Genomic DNA, 23,572 nt, shown 5'->3' with positions numbered 1-23,572 from the left:
GAACTTTTACAAACTGAAGCCATCCCATGTGAACTTCTCTATTAGTAACTTCTGCTCCCCTGCTGTCTTAAATCCAGCTCCTCTTCTGCTCCATTCCCTCTTCCTTCTGCTAACTCTTTCTCTCTTTCTGAGCCTTTCATTCTACCCAGGGCACTGCTCCCTGCAAGATTCCTTATCAAACCTGCAACTCCTTCCTGTCCAAGGCTTCCCTCTTCCTGATTTACTAAGATGCTCACCTTGTCCTCTGGGCCCTATGGCCAAGTGAGGAATGCTGGGGTGGGGACTGGGCTCACATGGCCTCTCTGAGCTGCAGTCTTCTCCATAAAGTGGAGGAAATAGGAGTGCCTGCTGCATAGGGGCATTCTAAACCTTAATGAAATAATCCACATAAAGTTTTTAACCTAGCTTTTTTTTTTCAAGATTTATTTTTATTTATTTCTTTCCCCTTCCCTCCCCTCCCAGTTGTCTGCTCTCTGTATGCATTCGCTGTGGGTCCTTCTGTGTCCGTTTATATTCTTGTCAGCGGCACCAGGAATCTATGTCACTTTTTGTTGCATCATCATGCTGCCTTAGCTCTCCGTGTGTGTGGTGCCCCTCCCAGGCGGGCTGCACTTTCTTTCGCGCTGGGCGGTTCTCCTTACGGGCATACTCCTTGCGTGTGGGGCTCCCCTACGTGGGGGACACCCCTTTGTGGCAAGGCACTCCTTGCACCCGTCAGCAGTGTGCATGGGCCAGCTCATCCCATGGGTCAGGAGGCCCTGGGTTTGAACTCTGGACCTCCCATGTGGTAGGTGGACCCTCTATCCGTTGAGCCAAATCCGCTTTCCTTAACCTAGTTCTTGATGTATGTGTATTATGTATGCATTATCTAAAGGTTATGAATTATTATTAACACTATTAATGAACATGGCCCTGCCTGCACCCTTTTATACTTTACTTCTAAGCTCCTTGAAAATTAGACTATTTGTGCAGCCTCTACTTCCTCAGCACCTTGTTAACGCATTGAAGAAGGCTGACTCTGGGTCTACTTACTGTCTCCTCACTGTCCCTGCAAGGTAGGATTTCCACACCCTCCTCGGACCCTCTGCCTGCTTTGGCCAGCTCCGGTGGGCAGTTCCATGGGCCTCTACCATGGGCAGAGGCAGCCAGTGTTGGAACTCAAGCTTTTCTTAATTGAGACAACCCAAAGATGCCCTCCTCAAAGGGTTTCTGTGCATATTCTTGATAACATATTGAGTCTTCTAAGAACTTTTGCGGGGCAGGCAAGTAAAACTTTGAGGAAATGTTCTTACCGCTGTGAAGCAGGAACCTTCAGCTATCAACTAAGATATGGCATACAGTGTAGCAAGAGGAACTATAGTCAAAGTTTTTGGAATGCAGGCTCTGGAGACAAACCATCTGGGCTCGAGTCCTGGCTCTGCCACTCACTTACTTGACAACTTAAAGCAAGTTGCTTAACCTCAGATTCTTCATCTATAACATGGAAGGGTAACGATAGGACCCACCCATAGGGCTGCTGGGAGGATTGAATGAATTAATATATGTGAAGTGCTTGGAACAGCATCTGGCACACTCTTAAAATTAAAATATAACTCATACACCATAAAATTCACCAACACAGTGATTTTTAGTATATTCACAAGATTGTGCAATAATCACCACTATCTATCTCCAGAACATTTTCATTTCCCCCAAAGTTCTCATCCCTTAGCTGTAAATCTTCCCCTTTCCTGTAGTCCTAGCAATCGCTAGTATACTTTCTGTCTTATGGGCATTTTGCCTAAAGGGAATCATACAACGTGTGGTCTTTTGTGTCTGGCTTCTTTCACTTAGCATGCTTGCAGGGTTCCTCCATGTTGTAGAATGAAGCAGGACTTCAGTTTCTTTTTGTGGTTGAATAATACTGCAATGCAAGGCTAGACCTCATTTTGTTGATTCATTCATCTGTTGATGGACACTTGGGTTGCTGCCACTTTTTGGCCATTATGAACAGTGCTGCTGTGACAACCGTGTACAGGTCTTTATATGGCACACTGTAAATTCTGTGTAAGAGTTAGCTGTTATTACTATCACTTTCTTTGTCCTTGGGTAAGTCATGTAAGCTCCCCATGGTTTAGTTTTTTCATCTTCTTCAATGTAGGTAGTAATAGAACCTGTATCCCAAGACATTTGTTACCATTAAATAGGTTTAGAGTTGATGTTGTTCAAACTTTCAGAACAGTGTCTGGCACCTAGGAGAGGTCTAATCAATGTTAATCATTTTTATGAAGCATCCGCTACATTTCAGGCATTTGTTGGTTGCTCTCAGACATATGATCCCAAAAACCCTGTGTAGGAAGTTTTAATTATCCCCATTTTACGGTTGTGAGAACCAAGGCTCAGAAGAGTTCAGTGGCTGGCCCTTAAGCTAGAACTAGGATTTGAACTCTGGTCCCTTGCTTTATCTGACTCATCAAGCGGCCTCTCCTTCCCTGATGACTCAAGTGGAGCACTTGTTACAACTGCCTCGTCCCCAGGCCTTTGAACTTCAGTTGCCCTTCCCAAAGGTATATTCTCTACCATCTTCCTCTTTCTACTAGCCCCACTGTTGGATGCTTGTTCAGCCTCATCCCCCATTCTCAGGCGGGAATAGGGTCGACAAAACTACATCCCAGTCCACTCATATGGGAAGTTCCAAGATTGGTGGCAGGGGCTTTGCTTCTTTAAATTCTTCTCTGGGGGATGCAATGTAGAGCCAATCGCATTATGAATTCACCCTTTCCTCTGACATCTCCCACCCCTAGAGAAAGCAAAGGAAAAAGAGAGAGGAAGACTTCATGAATTTATATAGACAGAATCAGTTAGAGAGAGAGAGAGAACCAAAGGTTTTAAATCTGTCTACACCAGTTATGTGACCTAGGGCAAATCCCTATGCCACTGACTTGTAGCTTCCTCATTTTAAGATGGGAATATTAATCATCGCTTCTTTTTAGGGCTTTGGTAAGGATGACGTGAAATGGCTTGTGTTAGAGCATCAGCACTGGACTTGGCACAGAGGGACGGGCAAATGTTAACAACTGTAAACACACTGTGGTTTTTATCCTGCCATCTGCTGGCATTCTGCCTCGACTGTCACACTGTGTTACCTTGACTTTTGCTCCTCGTTACATATGAGCTCCTGGGCAGATAACCCCAATAGGTCACAAGTTCTAGGTGTGATAACACCTGGTCTGGGAGACTTTTTTTTTTATTCCCTAGAGCAACATGTTTATCATCCTCCCACACAAATGTATAGCTCTTTAACCCATTTTCTGGCAAGGCAGTTGGATAAATATTTAACCAAGGATCTGAGGAATTGAGAGCTGACTCTTTGATTGTACAATGGGCAGTTGAAAAAAATCTTTATGTTTGAGAGGTCTAAAAGCCTTTTCTAGCCAGTTTTCCTTTTAAGAAATTGCAAAGTAAATGCCCGTGTGCAGGTATATGTTTGTGCTGGAATGAAAAGAGTTGAAAACGAACCCTTATAGAGTCTGTGTCTCCATTTTACCATCTGTCACCTAGAGGTGAAGTAATGGCTATGGTTGTTGCAGCATTTTTCCATCTTGGCATTACTGACATTTTGAGGGGGGAGGGTGTGATCATACCTTGTCGTGGGGGCTGACCTGTGCATTGTAGGGTGCTTAGCAGCATACCCGGCTTCTACCCACTTGATGCCTGGGGCCTCCCTCCCAGTTGTGAACACCAAAACCTGTCCAGACATTGCCAAGTGTCTCCTGGGGAATCATGCCCAGTTGAGAGGCACTGCTCTGGGAATTCATGATGGAATTCATGATGGAATCTGAATGCTCAGCACAATTCCCAGTACATGAAAAGTAATCCTAATGAAAGGAATCTCAATACTGCAAGATAGTAACAATAGCTGCCCACCATGCCAAACTGGTTAAAACACATTATGACAACTTTACCAAAGGTAGCAGCTGGTAGAATTCTTATGCATCTACAAATTGTTGGTGTCCAGCAGAGTTTGCAGTTCAAGCTTTGGGCCTCGTCTCAGTCTAAGCTTCAAGCCCCTCATTACTGGGCTTTTTCTTGCCCACCAGCCCCCTTTAAGGGACTTGTTTGGCAAATACATTCTGCCAATCCCTCATGTGCTCAGCATCTCGACAGGTGAAGGATCTGCTCCCCTGAAACCTTCCAGGGCTGTTGTGGGGCAAGGGGCAGACCAAGATTCAATGAACTTCTTCCCCGTGCTGCATGGTAGTAGGTGCTTTACATGCCTAAAATCATTTAATTCTAACACCTGCAGAGGCAGCTATTAATTCATGCTTTAGATCAAGCCAATTCTAGCCCAGGATCAAGGGCAAGAAATCAAGTCAGGGTTTGAAACTGGGCCTGCTCGTTTTATTCCGAGTTCTGTGGTCCTCCCACTTCTCCAGGCTGTCAAACAAGAACAGACCAGGCAAGCAGGGGTAGCAGAAAAACATAGACCCTAACTCTAGTGAGTTGGAATGGTGATTAGGAAATGCTTTACGATTGAATGTGCATAGGAATCATCAGAGGGTCTTGTTAAAATGCAGAGGCCAGTAGGTTTGGGCTGGGCCTGAGGTTTTGCATTTCTCTTTAACTATTCAGTTTCTGGGCTATACCAATGCTGCTGGTCCATGGGCCACACTCTCAAACTTTAACAGGCATCAGAAGCGCTAGAAGGGCTTGTTAAATGCAGATTGCTGGGTCCCACTCCCAGAATCTCTGATTTAATAGGTGTACTGTGGGACCTGAGGATTTGCATTTCTAACATCTCCAGGTACAGTTGCTGGTCCCAGGACCACACTTTGGGGAACATGGTCCCAGACTTTGGTTTTGCTACTCAACAGCTTGTTGTGGTCCCTGAGATGCTCAAATTACAGGAAAACAACCTGATGTTACTAGTTTCAAGTTTCTTCTATCAGTGCCTAATGAGATTAGCCAACCTGATCCTCCTGGGGGCTTGTGGTTATTTCATCTCTTAAGCTCAGAAAAGTGCAATAATGGAATGGACTGTACTTGAGTTGACACCAGTTGACCTTGGAGGAGGCTGAAACTGGCTGGGTGCTCTTGTGACCTTCTCTATGAACGTGGTGGAGAGCTAGTCCTGGCTTGTGAAGGTAGTAGAACACTGAGCAGACTACTTGTGAGCAGGGTACCTGTTACCTTTCCTATACAACCTCAGGCTGACGGGGCTCATATTTCTGACCCATCGTATGTTAATAGGACATTCTCTGGCAAAGCCCTTTCTTTTCCATAATTCTTATTTTGCCATAGGGTAGGAAAAAGAGGGCTCGCCATCGGTGTTTATTACTGTGGCTGTGAGGCTGGAAGTCTTTTTGTTGTTAGTGGTTGTGGTGGTGTAGAAAGTTTACTTATTTTTCCACAAAACACTCAAAGGTTAGGTCAGTGGGTAATAATTTTAATGAAAGAATTGTACATTTTCTTCCCATGAATCCGGCTTTGTTTTACGAAATGACATTGTGATCCATTTCACGACAAAATAGTACAAGATAGTTACAAGAAAATATTTAAAATAACTCAAACTGAGGCCAAGATGGGGTGAAATAAACCATTTCCTCAGCAATCTCTACTCCAGTGGCCACAGCACACAAAAGAGGAGAGTGAAAACAAATAAGTAACTAAGATCCCCCTGGTCACATGTTTCAAAAGAATTGGAGAAGAGGAAGAAATGGGATGGAAATAGTGACATGAAAGGGAATGGATATTAGCAGCATGGCTTCGATAACCAAGCTCTTTGGAATGACATATCCTCTCTTATATGCAGTAAATTCTGACCAAGGCTAAACTTTGGGATATTCTTTGCACTGAAAAAGGTGCAGGGTCTCTTTGAGGTCATGTTTGGCCTCCAAGAATATCAAGACCACCTGGCCAATAGAACCTTAGGAAGTGATAGTAACTTATGGCTTGGGCCACACCAAGACACCAGAGGAATGAGGCAAAGACCTGATGTGGGGAGGGGAGAGGGTCTCCACAATTCTTTGTAAGCTCCAAAATTGTCGTTTCTGATCCCCTTGCCTCCCAGTTTAGCCCACCCCCTTCAATATGCTACAGTGTCGAGGAAAACTCAGTGACCCCAGGGGATGAACAAAGCCGGGCTGAGGTTATTCACTTGCAGAAAGGGAACCAGGGCCAGGAAACAAATGCACTGAGTCGTGTTTGGCGGCAGAAAAGATGAGTGAGGCTCTGGAAGGGCAGGGATGGCTGCACTCAAGTGGCTGCGCTGTGCTGTGATAGCAAGTCGGCAGTAGAGAGGGCGGAACGAGGCCAGAGGCCCATGGGTTAAAGCAAGTCCCGTGGCTGACTGGGTGTTCTGCTAAGTCTCCCAGTACCAGGTCACTCAAGGTTCTGAGTTGTTTATTGGTCTGGCAGGTTTAGACCCAATTATGGGAGAATAACACATCCAGTTTTGATGTTGCCTAAGCAACGGCTGCTCTAAGTTCAGAATTCTGCTTTTCAATTAGTCACATCCGTGATGGCATTGAGTGTCGGGGTAGGGCGTGGAAGAGATATATTATCATTTCCAATTTGTTGGCAGACTTGGCAGAAAATGTTTCTAAACCTCTTGTTTTTCCAGGGAGTGTACTTCATCCTATTCAAATAAACCTGGCTTTGATTTCTTAGCATGCCATGACAAACATCAAAAATACATAAATAGATAATCAAGTTTTTAGTTACCGAAACCTTAGGGACCTTATTACCTTTGTGCAACCAAAGACCTCTATGGGAACGAGGCACTTCTCCTGTATTGAGCACGTCCTAAGAGAGTATATATGTTTTAACTTTTTATTTTGAAGTAATTATAGATTTACAGGCAACTGTAATAAAGTTGCTGGGAGTCCCATGTACCCTCCCCCCAGTCTCACCCACGTCTTGCATAACTATAGGACAATATCAAAACAGGAAGCTGACATTGGTACAAACCACAGAGTTCATTCCGACTTCACCAGCTCTGCATGCACTCTTTGTGTGTGTGTATATAGTTCTGTGCGATTTTATTGAATGTCCGGCTTCATGTAACTACCACCACCACAGTCCAGACACACAACTGTTCCATCACCAGAAGGCTGCCCTGTGCTTCCTTTAAAGCCATACACCCCTGTGGTGGCTGTGAGCCATGAGCCCCAGAAAAACATGTTCTTACATTTAATCTACTCCTGTGGGTGTGAACCCTTGTAAATGAGGGTGCTTTGATGAGGGTACTTCAGATAAGGTATGGCACAGCATGGGTGTTAATCCTATTACTGAAGGCTTTCTAGGGAAGGCCACAGAGAGGAAAAAGCCATGGAGGTAGCAGCCAGAGGGTGGAAGTCAGCAGAACCCAGAAGTGAATGGGAGAACAGCAGAGGCCGCCATATGCATTGCCACGTGACAGAGGGGCCAGGGATCCAGGGTAGCTGGAAGTCAGGCCAGACCGCCAGTCTTTGGGAAGGAAGTGTCCTCTTGATGATCCCTTGATCTGGACTTTCCCTAGCTCAAAACTATGAGTCAATAAACTCCTATTTTTAAGCCAACCTATTACATAGTATTTGCTTTAGCAATGAAGAAATGAAAATGTCCCCCTTCCTCTCATCCCTAAACCCTGGCAACCACTATCTGTTCACCATCTGGATAATTTTATTTCAAAAATGTTATATAAAAGGAATCATATAGTAAATAACCTTCTGAGAGTGGCTTCACTCAGCATAATTTAAAGGGAGTCTACTTTGACCAAGGCTGGTCTAGCTTACAAAAACCTTTTCCTCCAGCCCAGCATTAGAAATTAGAAACTTTAATTTTATTCTCCCTCAATACAACCTCTCTTATTCCCCAAATATGTATGACAGATTGAGGAGAGAATAGCACCACCAGGCCACTATCCAACTTTTGAATCTCGTGAGCTTTCCATAGCCAAAAGTGACATCTCGAAATGGTTCAGATCCCAAGCAGTGTTAGCATTTATACTTCCAGAGGACAGAAATATATAGAAGAAGTTCAGAGATATTATCTAGGAATGTTTATAAACCCTGTTTGCACATTAGAATCACCTGGGGGGATCTCTTTTCACAAGACTTGCATGCTACTTTATTGGAATTGTAGTTGGTGCTGGGGTTTTAGATATTTTTAGGGGATTTGAATCTCTGGACTGATAATATGACACCCAGGCCCAGAGCCTCAACAGACTTCAGCTCCTACACTTTGATTTATTGGACTTACCCCACTCAGCTAACATCGAGTTGAAGAATGTCAACCACCACACCAGGGAGCCTAGAGTGTCTACAACTGAAAGCAGGAGGAGTGCATCCAGTATCCATGTGGAATCTAAGCCCCCACTTGACATAGATGTGCAATGGACACAACCAATCCAATGTCCACAGAGAAAATGTGGAATGGGTGTGGGAAGGGTAGCCATGGTGGCTGCTGGGTTTGGGGAATGGGAGGAAGAGATGAGATGTGGAGGCATTTTCAGGACAAGGAGATGTCCTGGGTGGTGCTTCACGGACAATTACGGGACATTGTAGATCCCCCCAGGGCCCACTGGATGGAACGTGGGAGAGTGTGGGCTATGATGTGGACCATTGACTATGGGGTGCAGTGATGCTCAGAGATGTACTTACCAGGTGCAATGGATGTGTCACGATGATGGGAGAGAGTGTTGCTGTGGGGGGAGTGGGGGGTGGGGGCGGTGGGGTTGAATGGGACCTCATATTTTTTGAATGTAATTTTTAAAAATAAATAAATAATTAAAAAAAAAAAAAAAAGAATCACCTGGGGAACTTTTAAAATTCCTAGTACCCATGATGGACCAAATCCAAGCCAAGTAAATCCTATTTTTTGAGGGGGAATTCAGGCATCAATATTTTTAAAATTTCCCCAGGCAATTTCAATGAGCTGCCAAGTTTGAAGTCCTTCTAAAACAAAGAGCTAGAACAGAGGTTGTAGCAGAGGGAGTAACAGCGGCGTCTAGAATCACCTGGGGAATTTGACAACAATACAAAACCCCCCCAAGCTCTATCCACCTTGAAGGACGCTGGCCTCTGTGAGCCTTATTAGCTCCCCAGGTGATTCTGATACTCACCAAAGTCTGAGCACCTCTGAACCAGAATGTGCTTTCCATCCCCCAGCTGCACATTAAAATCACCCAGGGAGTTTTATTTAATTATTGATGTTTAGGCTCCATTGCCAGAGATTTTTATTTCACGGGTCTAAGTAGGACCTTGGCATTGAGGTTTTCTAAATGTTCCCAAGGTGTAGATTCTACCAGGCCTCCTGAACTCCGTACTGCTGATCTGGAATGTAAATAAAGAAATAAACAAATAAATAAATGCAAGCAAATGCAAAGTCTATGTGCCCCTCCCTGGGCATCAAAGCTATTTGGTTTCCTATAATTTCAGCTAGTGGTTGAGTAAGTAAATTTCCAGGAGTTAGCCCCCTTGGAATTGACATCAGTGCTCTAGCTGATTATTAAGGTCACAACCCATGCTTCCTCCCAGCTTGTGCATCCCGAACCAGTTTTCCAGTGCCCAGGGAGATAAGCCCTGTATTCTGGAAGTCAAGGTTTTCCTGCTGAAATGGAAAGGTACTTGCCAGTCTCCTGGAAATCAACTGCCTTGCTTTCTTCTGGCATTAGGATTTTAACCTGAAAAGAATGAAAATTGAAAAAAAAAAAAAAAAAAGAGAGGCTAACTGGACAGACAATGAAAGATTCTATCTGCATTGTCAGGTGGAAAAGAGCTGTGGCTCTTCCTCTGCGAGCCTTGGATGTCTACCCTTATTTTGTCCTAATCCCCCAAGGACCTTAGACACCGAAATAAACATTAACAGCAAACCTAGATCCATGAGGTGGAACCCTACCAAACTGCCATTCCATAGGAGGAAATTGTTCTGATACTTGGCAACATCGTAGGGCTCAATATAATACAAAAGACAAACAGTTCTCAAATGTTTGGTCTAAAGCATGTGTTCTGTTCAGACTAGTAATGTGGGGTATGATATTTTTTCACCATCTGTCATATTTATATCACTGTTGGACTGTACATTACAATGGAAGCATATGCTCAGAAATATGACCAAAAATCCTAATGTCATAGTTCAAGCTTTAGTATGGAAAAAGAGCCCTTGGATTGGCTTAGATGCAGATTCCTATTTAGTAGGTCTAGGGTGGATCCTAGTAACCCACACAATAAACAAGTACCTCAGGAGATTCTGAACAGGTAAGCTCATCATTTGCAAACACTGAATATATGGGGTCTTTGGAGCTATTGAGATATTATTGTGAGAAACTTGGAAGTCCTTATATAGAGCTTACTTTTTGCCAGGTACTTTTCGAATATACTAATTCCTTTAACCTTCAAAAGAACCCAAAAATGCATGTACTATCATTATTCTTATTTTCTAGACTGAAAAACAGGCACTTTCCCAAGAACAGGTGGCTGGTCAATGGCAGGGCTGGGATTTGAATACAGCCAATGCTGGCTCCCGAATCTCGTTCCTAACCACGGCTTTCTGCTAACCTGCTTCTTGAGGGCCAGGCTCCCATCATCTATAAAAACCATGGTGAGGTAGAATGTCATTCAACCCCACAAACACAGGTTACCATTCAACCAACAGCATAACTATGAACAAGTTGCATCAACTTCTTTGATCTTTCTTACCAAGGAAAGTAGTTGGAGTTCTAACCCTAAGATTCTGTGCAACTACCAAATACTTAAAAATCAGCTTGTCTTCTGTAGCAAGAAGGAAACCAGCATTTAAGGAGACCTGTTCTATGCCAAATATTATCTTGAAATTGCATTAGTTAAGCCTCAGGATTCTTCCAGTTTTTGGTGGTGGAGCCAAACCTCGAACTAGTTTAAACAAATAAGGGAAAAGGTATTGAATAAGCTCACCAACTGGCTGGAACCAGGTTTTCAGATGACATCATCAAACTCTCCCCGGCCTCCACTTTCCATCTTCCCTCTCCACTTTTCACCACCATCCAACTTGCCACCTTCACCCTGTTTCTCCCCTCTGTTCTCTTCTTGTTGGCATGCTTTACCTACATGGTGGAGAAAATGGCCCCTGGGAGCTCAGTATTCCACTCATACCAAAGTAGCTAGAAATAATAAAACCACCTTTCTTTCACCATCTCTATCAGTTTCCAAGAAGTACAATTTGAGGCATGTGCCCACCCCACACCGATCTCCATGCCTAGGGAGGGAATGGAGTATTACGATTGGCTGGTCTTCCTTCTTTTGATGGGAAGGACAGACCATTGATTGACAGCCTTCCTAGAAATAGAGGAAGGTAAGAATGGGCATTTCACCCCACCCACCTAAAATTGTGTGGGCCAGACAAAAACATTAACAATAATAGAGTAATAATGATGGTGTAATTTTTTTTTTTTAAAGATTTATTTATTTATTTAATTTCCCCCCCTCCCCTGGTTGTCTGTTCTTGGTGTCTATTTGCTGCGTCTTGTTTCTTTGTCTGCTTCTGTTGTCGTCAGCGGCACGGGAAGTGTGGGCGGCGCCATTCCTGGGCAGGCTGCTCTTTCTTTTCACGCTGGGCGGCTTTCCTCACGGGCGCACTCCTTGCGCGTGGGACTCCCCTACGCGGGGGACACCCCTGCGTGGCACGGCACTCCTTGCGCGCATCAGCGCTGCGCATGGCCAGCTCCACATGGGTCAAGGAGGCCCGGGGTTTGAACCGCGGACCTCCCATGTGGTAGACGGACGCCCTAACCACTGGGCCAAAGTCCGTTTCCCTGATGGTGTAAATTGACATCAACTATTCTAAATGTCTCTCCTTCATTGTCTATGTCCTTTTTTATTATTGAAAATTTTAGTGAGGTAACTGTAGATTTACCCAAAGTTGTAAGGAATAATACAGAGAGATACCGTGTAGCCTTGACCCAATTTCCCCAATGGTAAGATTTTGCAAGACTATGTAGTACAATATTATAAGCAGCAGACTGACATTGATATAATCTACTGATTTTATTCAGATTTCCCCAGTTTTACTTGTTTTAATGTGTGTGTGTATTTGGTTCTATACAATTTTATTAGCTCATGTTCTTTTTAATGACACCTTGTGGCTTTTGAATAATCAAGGCTAGACAGGCAAATTCAAGGCATAGTTTCATCAAGTGGCTGGAAGCGACCAATCAGTCTACAAAGGTTGCCAGTTAGCAAACCAGACCAAGGCCATGCCCTGTGGTCATGTGCAGCCCATGGTTTCCCTGTCTGCAGAAATGAGTTTGGGGTTTTATGGAGGTCCAAAAAGAGGCAGCTGAAAACCCCTCTAGAAATAAAGGTCTGTCCTACTCAGTAGAGACTGTGAGTTGGTCATTTAGAAAGCCAACCTTAATAAAAGAGCCAAAATAAATGTTAGAGGTGGGTATGAGCCAAATTTTATGATCCCAAATGTTCAGGCTGAAACCTTTAACTTTTGGATGGAGGTAGGCCTCAGGCAAGAGGGCTCAGGGCTACAAAAGTGTTCTCCCATGCCTGAAGCGCGCCTAACTAGAAGAATAGGGGAGACTTTGGCAGGGAAAATCATTGGAAGATGCTGAAATCAGGAGAAGGGAGATAGTGATACACAGGCAAAACTAGAACCACGTTTAGTTTGGTGAGAATCACAAAAAGCAGGGAAAGCCAGTGGAACCAGGATGCATGCAAAGGCAGGACGGGGCAACGCTGGAATTTCTTTTCCCACCCCTCACTAGTTGAGCAAAATTCCTGGGGGTTTTAGGCAAAACAAAATATCTATGAAGTTATCCTGGCTTTTGTTGAAATGTCCATCATATCTTGAGTTCGGTGACTTCTTTTTTAAAATGTTTCTAAAAATTGAGCTATAATTGGCATATAATAACCTGCTCATATTTAATATTTCAAATTGAGCAATTTGACAAATTTAGATGTATGTATGTGCCATAAAATCATCACCACAATTAGGACAATGAACATATCCTTCATCCCCAAATGGGTCCTCTCTCCCCTCCTAGAACCTCAGATCGGCTTTCAGTCACTATAGATTAAATTGCATTTTCTAGAATTCTGTATATAAATGGAATCATACAAAATATGTTATTTTTGTTTGACTCTTTTAATCACCATAATTACTTTGTAATTCATACATGTTGTTGCATGTATAAAAGTTCGTTCTTTTTTGTGGTTGAGTTGTATTTCATCTTATGGCTGTACCACAGTTTTTCGCCCAATGGCTGCTTCTTAGACCAGGGACCTCTTTGTCCAGGCTGGGGGCCCTGATGTCATGGGTCCAGTCTTCCTGAATACCCATGAGACCAAAACCAGCAGAGGCTTGCCACCTCCTTTCTGTACTGTGAGCCCTCACTGTCTTCTAGCCCAAGACTACCAGGAGTGAGCTTGCATTAGTTTCACATGGCTGCTGTGAAACACTGCCGCAAACTCGGTGGCTCAAAACAAGAAAAATTTATTCTCTCACAGTTCTGAAGGCTAGAAGTTTGAAATCGAGGTGTGGGCACCCACCAAAGGCTCTAGGAGAGGATTCTGCCTGGCTCCTGTCAGCTTCTGGTGGCCCCATGCGCTCTTGGCTTCTAGCAACATAACTCCAAGCTCTGCCTCCATCTCCATATGGCTCCTCCCTTGTCTGTGTGTCTTCTATAAGGAACCTGTGCTTGGATTGAGAGCCCACTCTACTCTAGGATGAGCACATCTAAAGATCCTTATCTTAATTACCTTGGCAAGGACCCTTGTTCCAAATGAGGTCACAGCCTGAAATTCCAGATGGACGTATATTTTGAGGAGCCACTTTTCATCCTATTACAGCATTTGTAGTTGAACAAGTTGGGTTTGTTCCTCACTGCAGCAAGGAAGAACAAAGATGTGAAGAATGTCCCCCACTGATCCAGGTCTCTCTGCTTTTCCACTCTTCTCCTGACTCCCAGCTTAAAACCTTTAAACTGTGAGGGCTACCAGAGAGGGAAGTCAGACAGGCGGTATGCAGGCAGAATCCAGAGTCTGGCTCCCTTCTTGGACTGGAGCACGGTGGGGCTGGGGGTAGGGGAGGCACTGTGAAGCCATTTAGGGTCAAGCTGCTGCTTTCCGGTCTGCTCCACTGGAAAAGGTCAGGGGCTGGGCCAGATTTTCTTTATCCCACTTAAATCACATTGAGCTTAGGAGACGGGTGAGACTGAGCCTGAACTTGTGTTCATTATTGAAATAGTTGTGAGAGTGATGGAAGGCAGGAGAAACAAGGCAGATGGTGGGAGTGGTCAAGAATGTGGGTCTGGAAGGCCCTTGCCTGCCTTGGCATGCAGTTCCTGCTACCAGTTCCTGGCATGTAGTGGTGGTGTTTAAATATTTATTTGATGAATGAATGAATACAACAGACTTGATTTTTTTTTCTCCTCTTACTCCCATAGGAGGTGTCCCAATGGAAAAATTAGCAGCATATGGCTCATCTAAGGCTGCTCTGACCATGTTTTCTGCAATTATGAGACAAGAGCTTTCCAAATGGGGAGTTAAAGTCTCAGTCATTCAACCTGGAGGCTTCCAAACAAGTAGGTGCCAGAGCCTTTGGGCCCTGCAATGTTCATCCTGGAAGGGATCCTGAAGGTCCTCTTTCCCTGCTAGCGCTCAAATGGGACCCCTCAGTGGTCGACCAGGGGTAGGGTTGGGTGGGCCTCATCTATGAATAGAGAGTATCTTAGTTCCCTAATGTGGCTGTAACAAAGTACTATAAATGAAGTGGCCTAAAACAACAGACATGTATTTTCTCACCATTTTGGAGGCTGGAAGTCTGAAATCAAGGTGTGGGAAGGGACATGTATGATTCTTTGGAAGACTATAGTGAAGAATTTGGCAATCCATGGCATTCCCTGTCTGTGCCCAATTTCCTCTTCGTATAAGGATACCTGCCATATTGGGTTAGCGTCTACTGCTCCAGGGTGGCCTCATCTTCACTAACCAGATCTTCATAGGTCCTCTTTTCAAATAAGGTCACATTCATGGTGCCCTTACATAGGACTTAGATCTTTTGCAGGGATATAATTCAATCCACAACACAAGGGAAATGGCAGGCTCGGCCCTGTATACTAGTTAGCCAAAAGGGGTGCTGATGCAAAATACCAAAAATTAGTTGGTTTTTATAAAGGATATTTATTTAGGGAAGGAGCTGACAGATACCAGGCCATAAAGCATAGGTTACTTCCTCACCAAAGTCTATTTTCACGTGTTGGAGCAAGACGGCTGCCGACGTCTGGGAGGGTTCAGGCTTCCTGGGTTCCTCTCTTCCTCTCTTCCTGGGGCTCCAGCTTAAGGCTTCAGCATCAAACTTCAATATCAAAAACTCCAACTCTGTCCTTTGCCATGTCTTTTATCTGTGAGTCCCCACCCACCAAAGGGTAGGGACTCAACATCCTACTGGCAAAAGCGGTTTATATAATTACTTAATCAAGTAAACCTATGAATCCAATATAATCTAATATGCCCAGAGGAAAAGATCAGTTTACAAACATAGTTCAATATTTCTTTTTGGAATTCATCAATAATATCAAACTGCTACACCCTGCTTCCTTCCACCAAGGAACTGGGTTGGCTGATAAGTACGCACACAGAGGCCAAGCTGTGTTAGAGCCCAGGTTCCTGATTCCCATTCAGAACAGAACTATTCTGTGACTCAGGCCCTTCTGCTGTGGAATCACACTTGACCCATGGGAGAACAGTTCACAAAATGGTCCTAACTGAATCTCATCGTTGGTGGTAATTTTCTCCAGCCCATCCAAACTTCTGTTCCACTACATGATCCCCTAGCCTCATATCTGTTTGTTATTTAGATTTAGATTTATTGTTGTTTAAAGTGGAGCAGTTATTCTGGATAACATTCCTTAAATCAGCCTCTCATTCCCATTTGCCAAGATGGTTTCTTTCCCCCAGCTTCTATGCACTTTGAAAACAATATTTTTTTCAGTGACAACTGTTTTAGTGCTATGTATTTTTCAAACAACCTTCCTCCTCTCTGAAGAGTCTGACCCACCTCTCCTCCACCCCTGGGAGATGGCTGTCCTCTCCTCTCTGAAGTTCTGAACTCTCGATAGACCCAAACCACCCCAAGGCTTGGCCCTTAGTTCTGGGCCATCAAACATGCTATCAGTGATTTAAGGGAAGATGTGAAAAGCCTGCCTAATAAAAGGCCACAAGCTGGGGGGGATAGCTAATGTAGTAAGTAACAAACCCAAAAGGTTTGAGTGTTAACCGAAACTCACAAGATCAATCTAAAAAGAAACTTGTGGTTTGAATTACCGGAAGCTGGGATTCTCTCAAGGTTGTTGAGGAGGAGAAAGTGTTTTCTGGGAGAGGAAAGTGACAGAAAGGGACATTGGCCATCCAGGTTGAAAGGCTGGACTAGGGCAATAGTTAAGATGGGGTTACAAGAGGGGTTTCCCACACGTGGGCTCCCTGAGTGGGGAGGAGAATTGAGGGGAGTTGGTGAAGAAGGGAAATGAGTCAACGATGGTGTCAAATGTGCCAGACTGAGAAACAGGGCTGGAAGGGAGATAGAGAGAGAGGAAAGCTGGCCATGAGCTAGTGCTGGGGGACAGGTGATGGATTTGATTTTGAGCATGCCAGGAGATTAGAAGGCTGGGTGACACAGCCAAAGAAAACTCCCAACACACAGATGCCTGGGTGCCCTTTAGAAAAGATAGTAACACTGCAGTTACAGAATGGAGGAGTCACCATAATACTGTAGCTATCATTTTGGGGAAGTTGCTATTGCCAGGTCGAAGGCATACTTTCTGCACCTTCTTTTCTGATTGTGTTGATCTTATTTTCTTCAATTGTGAAATGTATCAGGTACACAGGAAAAGCAACACACACAGTTTAACAAATTATTATAAACACCTATATATCTAACACCCAAGTCAAGAAGGAAAACATTGTCAGCACCCAGAAGCACCCTCCCATACGCTGCTCTCTAGTCACAGCCCTCTCCTATTCCCCACTATGTAGCTGCTCATCTTGCTTTTTGTAATAATCATTTATTTGCTTTTCCTTACAGTGTTCCATCCATACCTGCATCCCTAAACAATGAAGTTTGATTTTACCTGTTATTGAACTTTGTTTGGAATCAAGCCCCATTTATTTGTGTATGTATGTCTGGCTTCTTTCACTCAGCTTATGGTTCTACCATTTATCTATATTGAGTGCCTCTGTAGTTCATTCATTTTCATTGCCAGATGGTAGTCTGTGAATATGCCACCATTTTTCTATTGTCGATGCTATTCGGGGTACTTCCATTTGAGATGATGATCAACAATATAAGTTTGGACCTTCTGGTACATGTCTCTGGTGCCTGTTGTTCACGAATTTTCCATAACACATACCCAGAAGTGGAATGGCTGGACCACAGAGTTTACATAGCCTCAGCTTCACTGAGTCATACCAAACTGTTTTCCAAAACATTGTTCCAATTTACACTCCCACCCCGAGTCAGGTGGCTGGCACTTGGTGGTGGTGGGGAATTTGAAACCAGATCCCTACGTGCAATGCTGTTTTTAATTTTTTTCTGTTACACCGGGCTGCCCCTCACACATATTCCCAATTTAAAGCTGCTGGTATCTGATAAGCTCTCCGAAGGCAAAAGTGGGCTGAGGACTCAAGTTTGGAGAACTAATATTGAAGGTGGGGACAGGAAATGGGGTCTCCTGGGACACAGAGAAGGAGGTTCTGGAGACATATAAGGAGGCCTGAATTTTTAGTGCCCTACAATAAAGAGTTAAACCATAGTGCATACTTAAAAGATTTAGCACTTGACATGGATCATCTCATTTATTATTTAATCTTCACTCAGTAAAGTAGCATCAGATTCCTGCTTGCAGGGGGAAAATGGAGGCTCAGAGAAGTTAAGGAACTTCTCAAAGTAACTAAGCTGGTTAAGAAGCAGAGAAGGGATTTGGATCCAGGTCACCTTTGCATTCTGTGTAGCACCAAGGTGGCAAGGGATGGACAGAGTATGTGCCCAAAGTGGCAGGTGATGGTGGTAAAAGGCTGATGGCTTTGGTACTCACACAAAGAGCTCTGGGCTCTCTGGACAGATTACCCACAAGAGTGGTCAGCAGGTGCAAAAGGCATGGCAAGGAAAAGGAATCCCTCTTCCCCCAGGCAGAGCCTGGGGCAGAGATAGCTGGAGGGACAATGGTTGACGAATATCTTTCAAGACCCCGGGGCCTCCAGAGTAACTGCCAGGGTAACCATTTCGTTAAGTAGGGTGTTGTGCCTCCATGCAAAAGTGAAAGGAGCAGTCGAAGCCCTATGAAGCCCCACGGGCCTTCTATCCAGGAGTTACCCAAGCCAGCAGGCAGAGGCTGGGCCCCCGCAATCCCTGAGCTGTTAGGCCCTTTGCAGGAGGGAGTGTGGGTTGCTGCGAACTTTGTGTAAAGTAATGGAGCAACAGCTATTAAAATTAAACATGCACATGCCTTCAGACCAGGAGGGCATGCTGGGGAACAAAGCCTACAGGAGCAGCAGGAGTCCAGAAGGATTTATTGGGTAGGGCTGTTTACTGCAGCGTTGTTAGTAATGGTGAAACCCGGGAATGACTAGAACGTCATTTGATAGAAAAATGGTCACCTGAAACCCATTCCATGGAAAAATTCTGCTGCTCTGGTTTAAATCTATGGCCACTGACCAATAATGGTTAGATCTATAGCCACTGACTGGGAGGAAAGTCTGGGATTTATTACTCAGTGAAAAAAAAAAAAAAATCAAGTTTCAGGAAAATATTATCGTATGATGTGTAGCATAATCCTCCTCCTATTTTTAAAAAAGAAAATAAAACGAAGCTCCCTCTGTAAATATATGTGTCAGTGAACAAGAAGGGAGTGCAAAAGGGCACACAACACTATCGCCCATCTCAGAGGAAATTAATTTAAAAGTATATATATATAGGCACACATATGGTGTAAAAAAAGTGCATTGGACAATGATAAATAGGGAAGGAAGACTGTATTCAAAGGTCCATGCGCTAGAGAAGAGAGCCTAGAAGGCTGTTGGGTAGAGAGAGGAGAGAGAGAACAGGTTACTGCAGTAGGGGAGAGGAGGGGCGTCACTCCCCTGAGGTGGGGGGCAGGAGCACTTTAAGGACTGCGGTGAGCGAGTGGGAAAGTGCTGGAGCAGTGGTCAAACAACACGCAGTGGACACACCCCATTGTTGGACCACGTCTGACTCTGTGGTCAGGCCACGTGCAAGGGGTGCTATCTGGAATGCTGAAGGTGCCACGCTGAGGGAGGTCAAGGGGCTAGGGTCAAGGCCATCTTGGTCAGTAACTCAATGGGTGGGAGCTTTCTTTTTTTTTTTTCCCTACCAACTGTATTTCAAATTCAAAAAACAAAACAACAGACAAAAAGCAGCCTAACGAATTCTGGAAGCCTTCCTTTAAAAAATTCTGTCCAGTTACATTTATCTTATTTAATCCTAAAAACAAACTCAATCGTTTCTCCAGTGTTCCAAAAGGTGAATGAATGAGCTCAGATTGGTTAAACGATGTGACCAAAGTCTCCTTGGTAATGAAAAAAAGATAAGAAAAAATGCTTGATCATATTCATATTTCATAAAATTAGATCCCATATTATTTTTTTTTACCCTTAGCATCGAAATAGTACCTTCTTTGCCTTTGCTGCAAAAATATTACGATTTTCTTGTGCACTATAGCCAGTGCTTTACGTACGTTAGTTGTATTTTCCGCGTGTATCAGCATATTCTTAACACCTGGTAATTCAGGAACATTCTTGTATTGACCGCAATCCTCAACAACAGATTCCCAAGGGGTTGTGGGAGGGCCCGTGCCTCCCAGTATCTGACCCTGTGCTCACCCTTCCTTTCCTCTCGTGTCCCAGAAATCGGAGGCTCGAGTGAGATGTGGGACAAGATGGAGAAGAACATTCTGGACAACCTCAGCCCGGACGTGGTGGACGACTACGGCAGGGACTACATCCTCGCCTATCGGAATGTTTTGCGCCTCATAAGCTCTGTGTCCAGCCCCGACCTCTCGCCGGTGCTCAGGGATATCCAGCACGCGGTCTCCGCCAAGAGCCCCCTGCCCTTCTACTCCCCGGGAAAATTCTCTTATCTGTGCTTTTGCATTGTCTCCTTTTTCCCCACTGGGGTATTTGATTATCTTAACAAAAGAATGCTGGGTTCAAGAGACCTGCCCAGGGCTGTAAGGGTGCTCCATCGCAAGAGTAACAGCACGTAGAGAGCAGTGGGCCTCCGATGTGTGCGCCCTGGCATGGTCTTGGAATGAAAGTGAGCTTCCCGTTAAAGTTACTTGTGCCTTCCTTCCTTCCCTGTCCACTTTGCTGGTCCACCAGGACTTGTTGGTGAGAGGGCTGCAGAATTGTAATAACCCCCCTCCCCGCTTCCCCCAGTGGAAAGCATTAACTGGGTGCCTGCTATGCATTGCATATATTCAGATATCCTCTTATTTAATCCTCACTGGGTAGCTTTTGTCAACCCTCATTAATAGGTAAGGAAAGTAGGGATCAGAGAGGCTAAGTTCCTAGTTCATGATCACACAATTAGCAAGAGGCAGAACTTGAATTCAAATCCACACCAATCTCCAGAACCCGCATGTTTTCTACTACATGACACTGCCTGCTGGGAGAGGAGGAGCAAGCAAGAGATGAAAGGGAAGGGAGAAAAGGAGGAAATGAAGAGGGCCACCGTTAAATTACTGCTAGGGATTGTTTGGTTTTACTGGACCAGTAACTTGGGAACATTACCTGGGAACCTATTAGAAATGTAAATTTTCAGGCACCACGTATTTGATTCCTATTGCTGCTGTAACAAATCACCACCAGCTTAGTGGTTTAAAACAACACAACTTTATTATCTTACAGTTCTGGAGGTCAGAAATCCAAAAGGGTCTCACAGGGCTCAAGTCAAGGTGTTGATGGGGCTGCATTCCCTCTGGATGGGCTCCAGAAGAATCCTTTCTCTTCCTTTTGCAACTTTGTTTCTAAGGATACCCACAGTCATTGAATCCTGGTTCCACATCACTCTGACCTCTGCTTCCATCCTTATACCTCTTTCTCTGACTTTGGTTCTCCTGTTTCCCTCTTAGCAGAACCCCCTTGTGATTCCATAGAGCTCACCCAGATAATCCAGGATACCGCTCTATCTCAAAATCCTTCACTTGATCACAACTGCAAAGTCCCTTTTGCATGTAAGGCACCATATTTAAAAGGCTCAGGGGATTAGGGAATGGACATCTTTGGGGGACCATTACTCTACCTCCCACACCTAGTGAATCAAAAACTCTGGGGCCAGCAATCTGTGTTGTGATGAGCACACCAGGTGAGTCTGATGCACCCTCAAGTTTTGAGAAGAGCTACTGCAAGTTACAGAGGAAGCAGGCTGCTAAATATGAGGTAAGGTCACTTCCAGCCTTGGTTTCCTGGCTGCTACAACAAATAACATACAGTGGGTTGGCTTAGCAGGAATTTATTGGCTCCTGGTTTCAGAAGCTAGAAGGCCTGCTTCCTCCTGAGTTCGGCATTGTCTGGCTAGCTGGCAATTTTGGGGGCTCTTTGGTTTTTCCATCACATGTCAATGAACATGACCATGTCTTCTTTCTTTGCTGGTTTCCATTGAGCTCCAGTGGCTCCTGCGGCTTCTTTCTGTCCTATGTTCATGCTGTTCAAGGGCTCCAGTCATCCAGATTAAAGCCCAACCTGATTCAGGCGCACCACACCTTAACTGAAGTAGCATCTAGAAGAGATCTTATTTATAATGAATCCATGCCCACCAGAATGCAGACCATGACCATCAACATGTACAAACTGGGGCCCACAATGCAATCCTCTACCATCACAGCAGAAGGGGAAAGTCCTCAGAGGCCAGCAGGAGAGGGTCGAGAGAGTCAAGACGTGAGTGTGGGGCCTGCTTTCTGTTCTGCAGCCTCCCAGGAGTTGAAAACTCTGAGGCGAGGGGAGCAGTGCTGAAGAGAGAACCCAGAACGGCCTGAGAAGCCCAGTGCAGAGAAGGTCATATCCTGTTTCCTGCAGGAATGCTTCCACATTCTGTTGGAGGAAAAGAAACCACAAAATGGTTTATTTAGCCAAAGAAAGATTGAGAGAACGCCTCACCAGGAGCCCTTGGTTTCAGCTGTTTGTGTGGGGGTCTGGGAAAGACACTGAGGCTCCTGGAGAGAGGAGGGGAAAGAACTTGGAATTAAGTATCAGGGCAGGGGTTGGGGTGGGGGTGGCGGGTCTGTGCCTCCAACTAGGAGACCCTGTGGCAGAGGCTGCTGGGTAGGCAGCCTTGAGCTGGGGCATGAAGAGAGGATGAGAAACCTCCACTGGAGACCTGAGAAGAAGAGGCAGATGTCCCTTCCTGGGCCGTGAGAATGCACAAGCCCCCTAGGAATCTAGATCCACCTGAAGAAAAGGACAGGGAAGAGAGAAGGAGAAGAGGGGAGAATCGTGAATTCAACTGCATATTCACCCGGAAGACCCTGTTTTTTAAACCATAAGAGAGAAAGTTAACTGAAAGTATTGCCAGGGTTTCGAAAGTATAAGTATGTTATTTTAGCACAATACCTGTAGTTCTCAGAAAACAACATGCAAAGCACATCATGTCTTGACCGTGTCTGCACAGTGAATGATGTCCCTGGTTTCTTCTTTATTATGAGAACTAACAGCCAAGTGAAGCCCCCAGTACATCCACAATGAATCGTATTCTTGAGAGAAGGCATGAAGAAAACATAAACTAGCAACAGATCTCCTAGCAAAAAGTCCTTTCCTGTCTCCAACCCTGTTCTCCTGCCCAGAGGCAGGACACAAGGTACCTTGATTAGCTGGCTACACAGTCCCACAGGCAAACAACTCCTAATTGCTCCTCCTGCCCTTTCTTCCCTCTGGGTATTTTCCCAGGACTGTGAAATGGGCTCTTTTCACAACAGACCTGGAGTAAGAAGGAGAAATTAGGAAAATCATTCAATGAAAACATGACATCTTTTATTACATAGTGAATTAATAAAATACCTACAAATAAATGTTATTAGATCATTTGAATGGAACTTTAAATTTCATCAGTTTAATTACACTGGTGATAAAGACCAGGTTCTAGAATGCCATTCTGGATGGTGTCATTCCAATAGTAATTCCATGTCAACACCTGAGGGAGTGGGGGCCTGAGGCTTGCTACCTGCCCAGTAAAAATCGCTAATCCAGCTCACAGACTGCCCCACTCAGGGATCTGGGGCCCTGGACACCTGCCTTGAAGTGGATCAAAATAAAATATTTCTTTGTTGACTTGTCTTGTGAGCCTGTATCTCTCTCTCAGATCTCAGTTTTAGAGGTGGCCACGGCAGGCAGGATGGTTGTCCTGATACCCAGCTCTTAATTCCATTTCAAGAAATAGGAAGCAAAAGGAAGGAGGAAAGATTGAACACTCATTTGAAGGTCAAAGATTAGGAGACTTCTTTTCTTCAGGGAATTGCCTTTCCCCAGTTCAAGCGATTTTGATGGGGCTGTCATTCAAGGGGTCCTGACTTCCTGCCAGAGGAATTGGCATGTGACCCAGGCTGGCCAATCAACTTAACCTA

At 44.6% G+C, this 23,572-nt stretch overlaps 1 protein-coding gene across 1 annotated transcript in view; it reads left to right on the top strand.

Moving 5' to 3' along the window:
* Nucleotides 1–23,279, top strand: part of HSD17B2 (hydroxysteroid 17-beta dehydrogenase 2) — an 84,049-nt gene extending 60,770 nt beyond the window's left edge. Inside the window, exons 4-5 of the mRNA XM_004468947.4 lie at nt 14,390–14,527; nt 19,863–23,279. Of these exons, the coding sequence (XP_004469004.2) occupies nt 14,390–14,527; nt 19,863–20,221 (497 nt within the window). The 3' untranslated portion in view covers nt 20,222–23,279. The remainder of the gene's footprint in view (nt 1–14,389; nt 14,528–19,862) is intronic.
* Nucleotides 23,280–23,572: the final 293 nt, after the last annotated feature.

Source organism: Dasypus novemcinctus, chromosome 18 (genome assembly GCF_030445035.2).
Source record: "Dasypus novemcinctus isolate mDasNov1 chromosome 18, mDasNov1.1.hap2, whole genome shotgun sequence".
In the NCBI taxonomy this organism is placed as follows: domain Eukaryota; kingdom Metazoa; phylum Chordata; class Mammalia; order Cingulata; family Dasypodidae; genus Dasypus; species Dasypus novemcinctus.
Note: the sequence above shows the minus strand (reverse complement) of the source record. Positions and strands in the feature narration are given on the sequence as shown.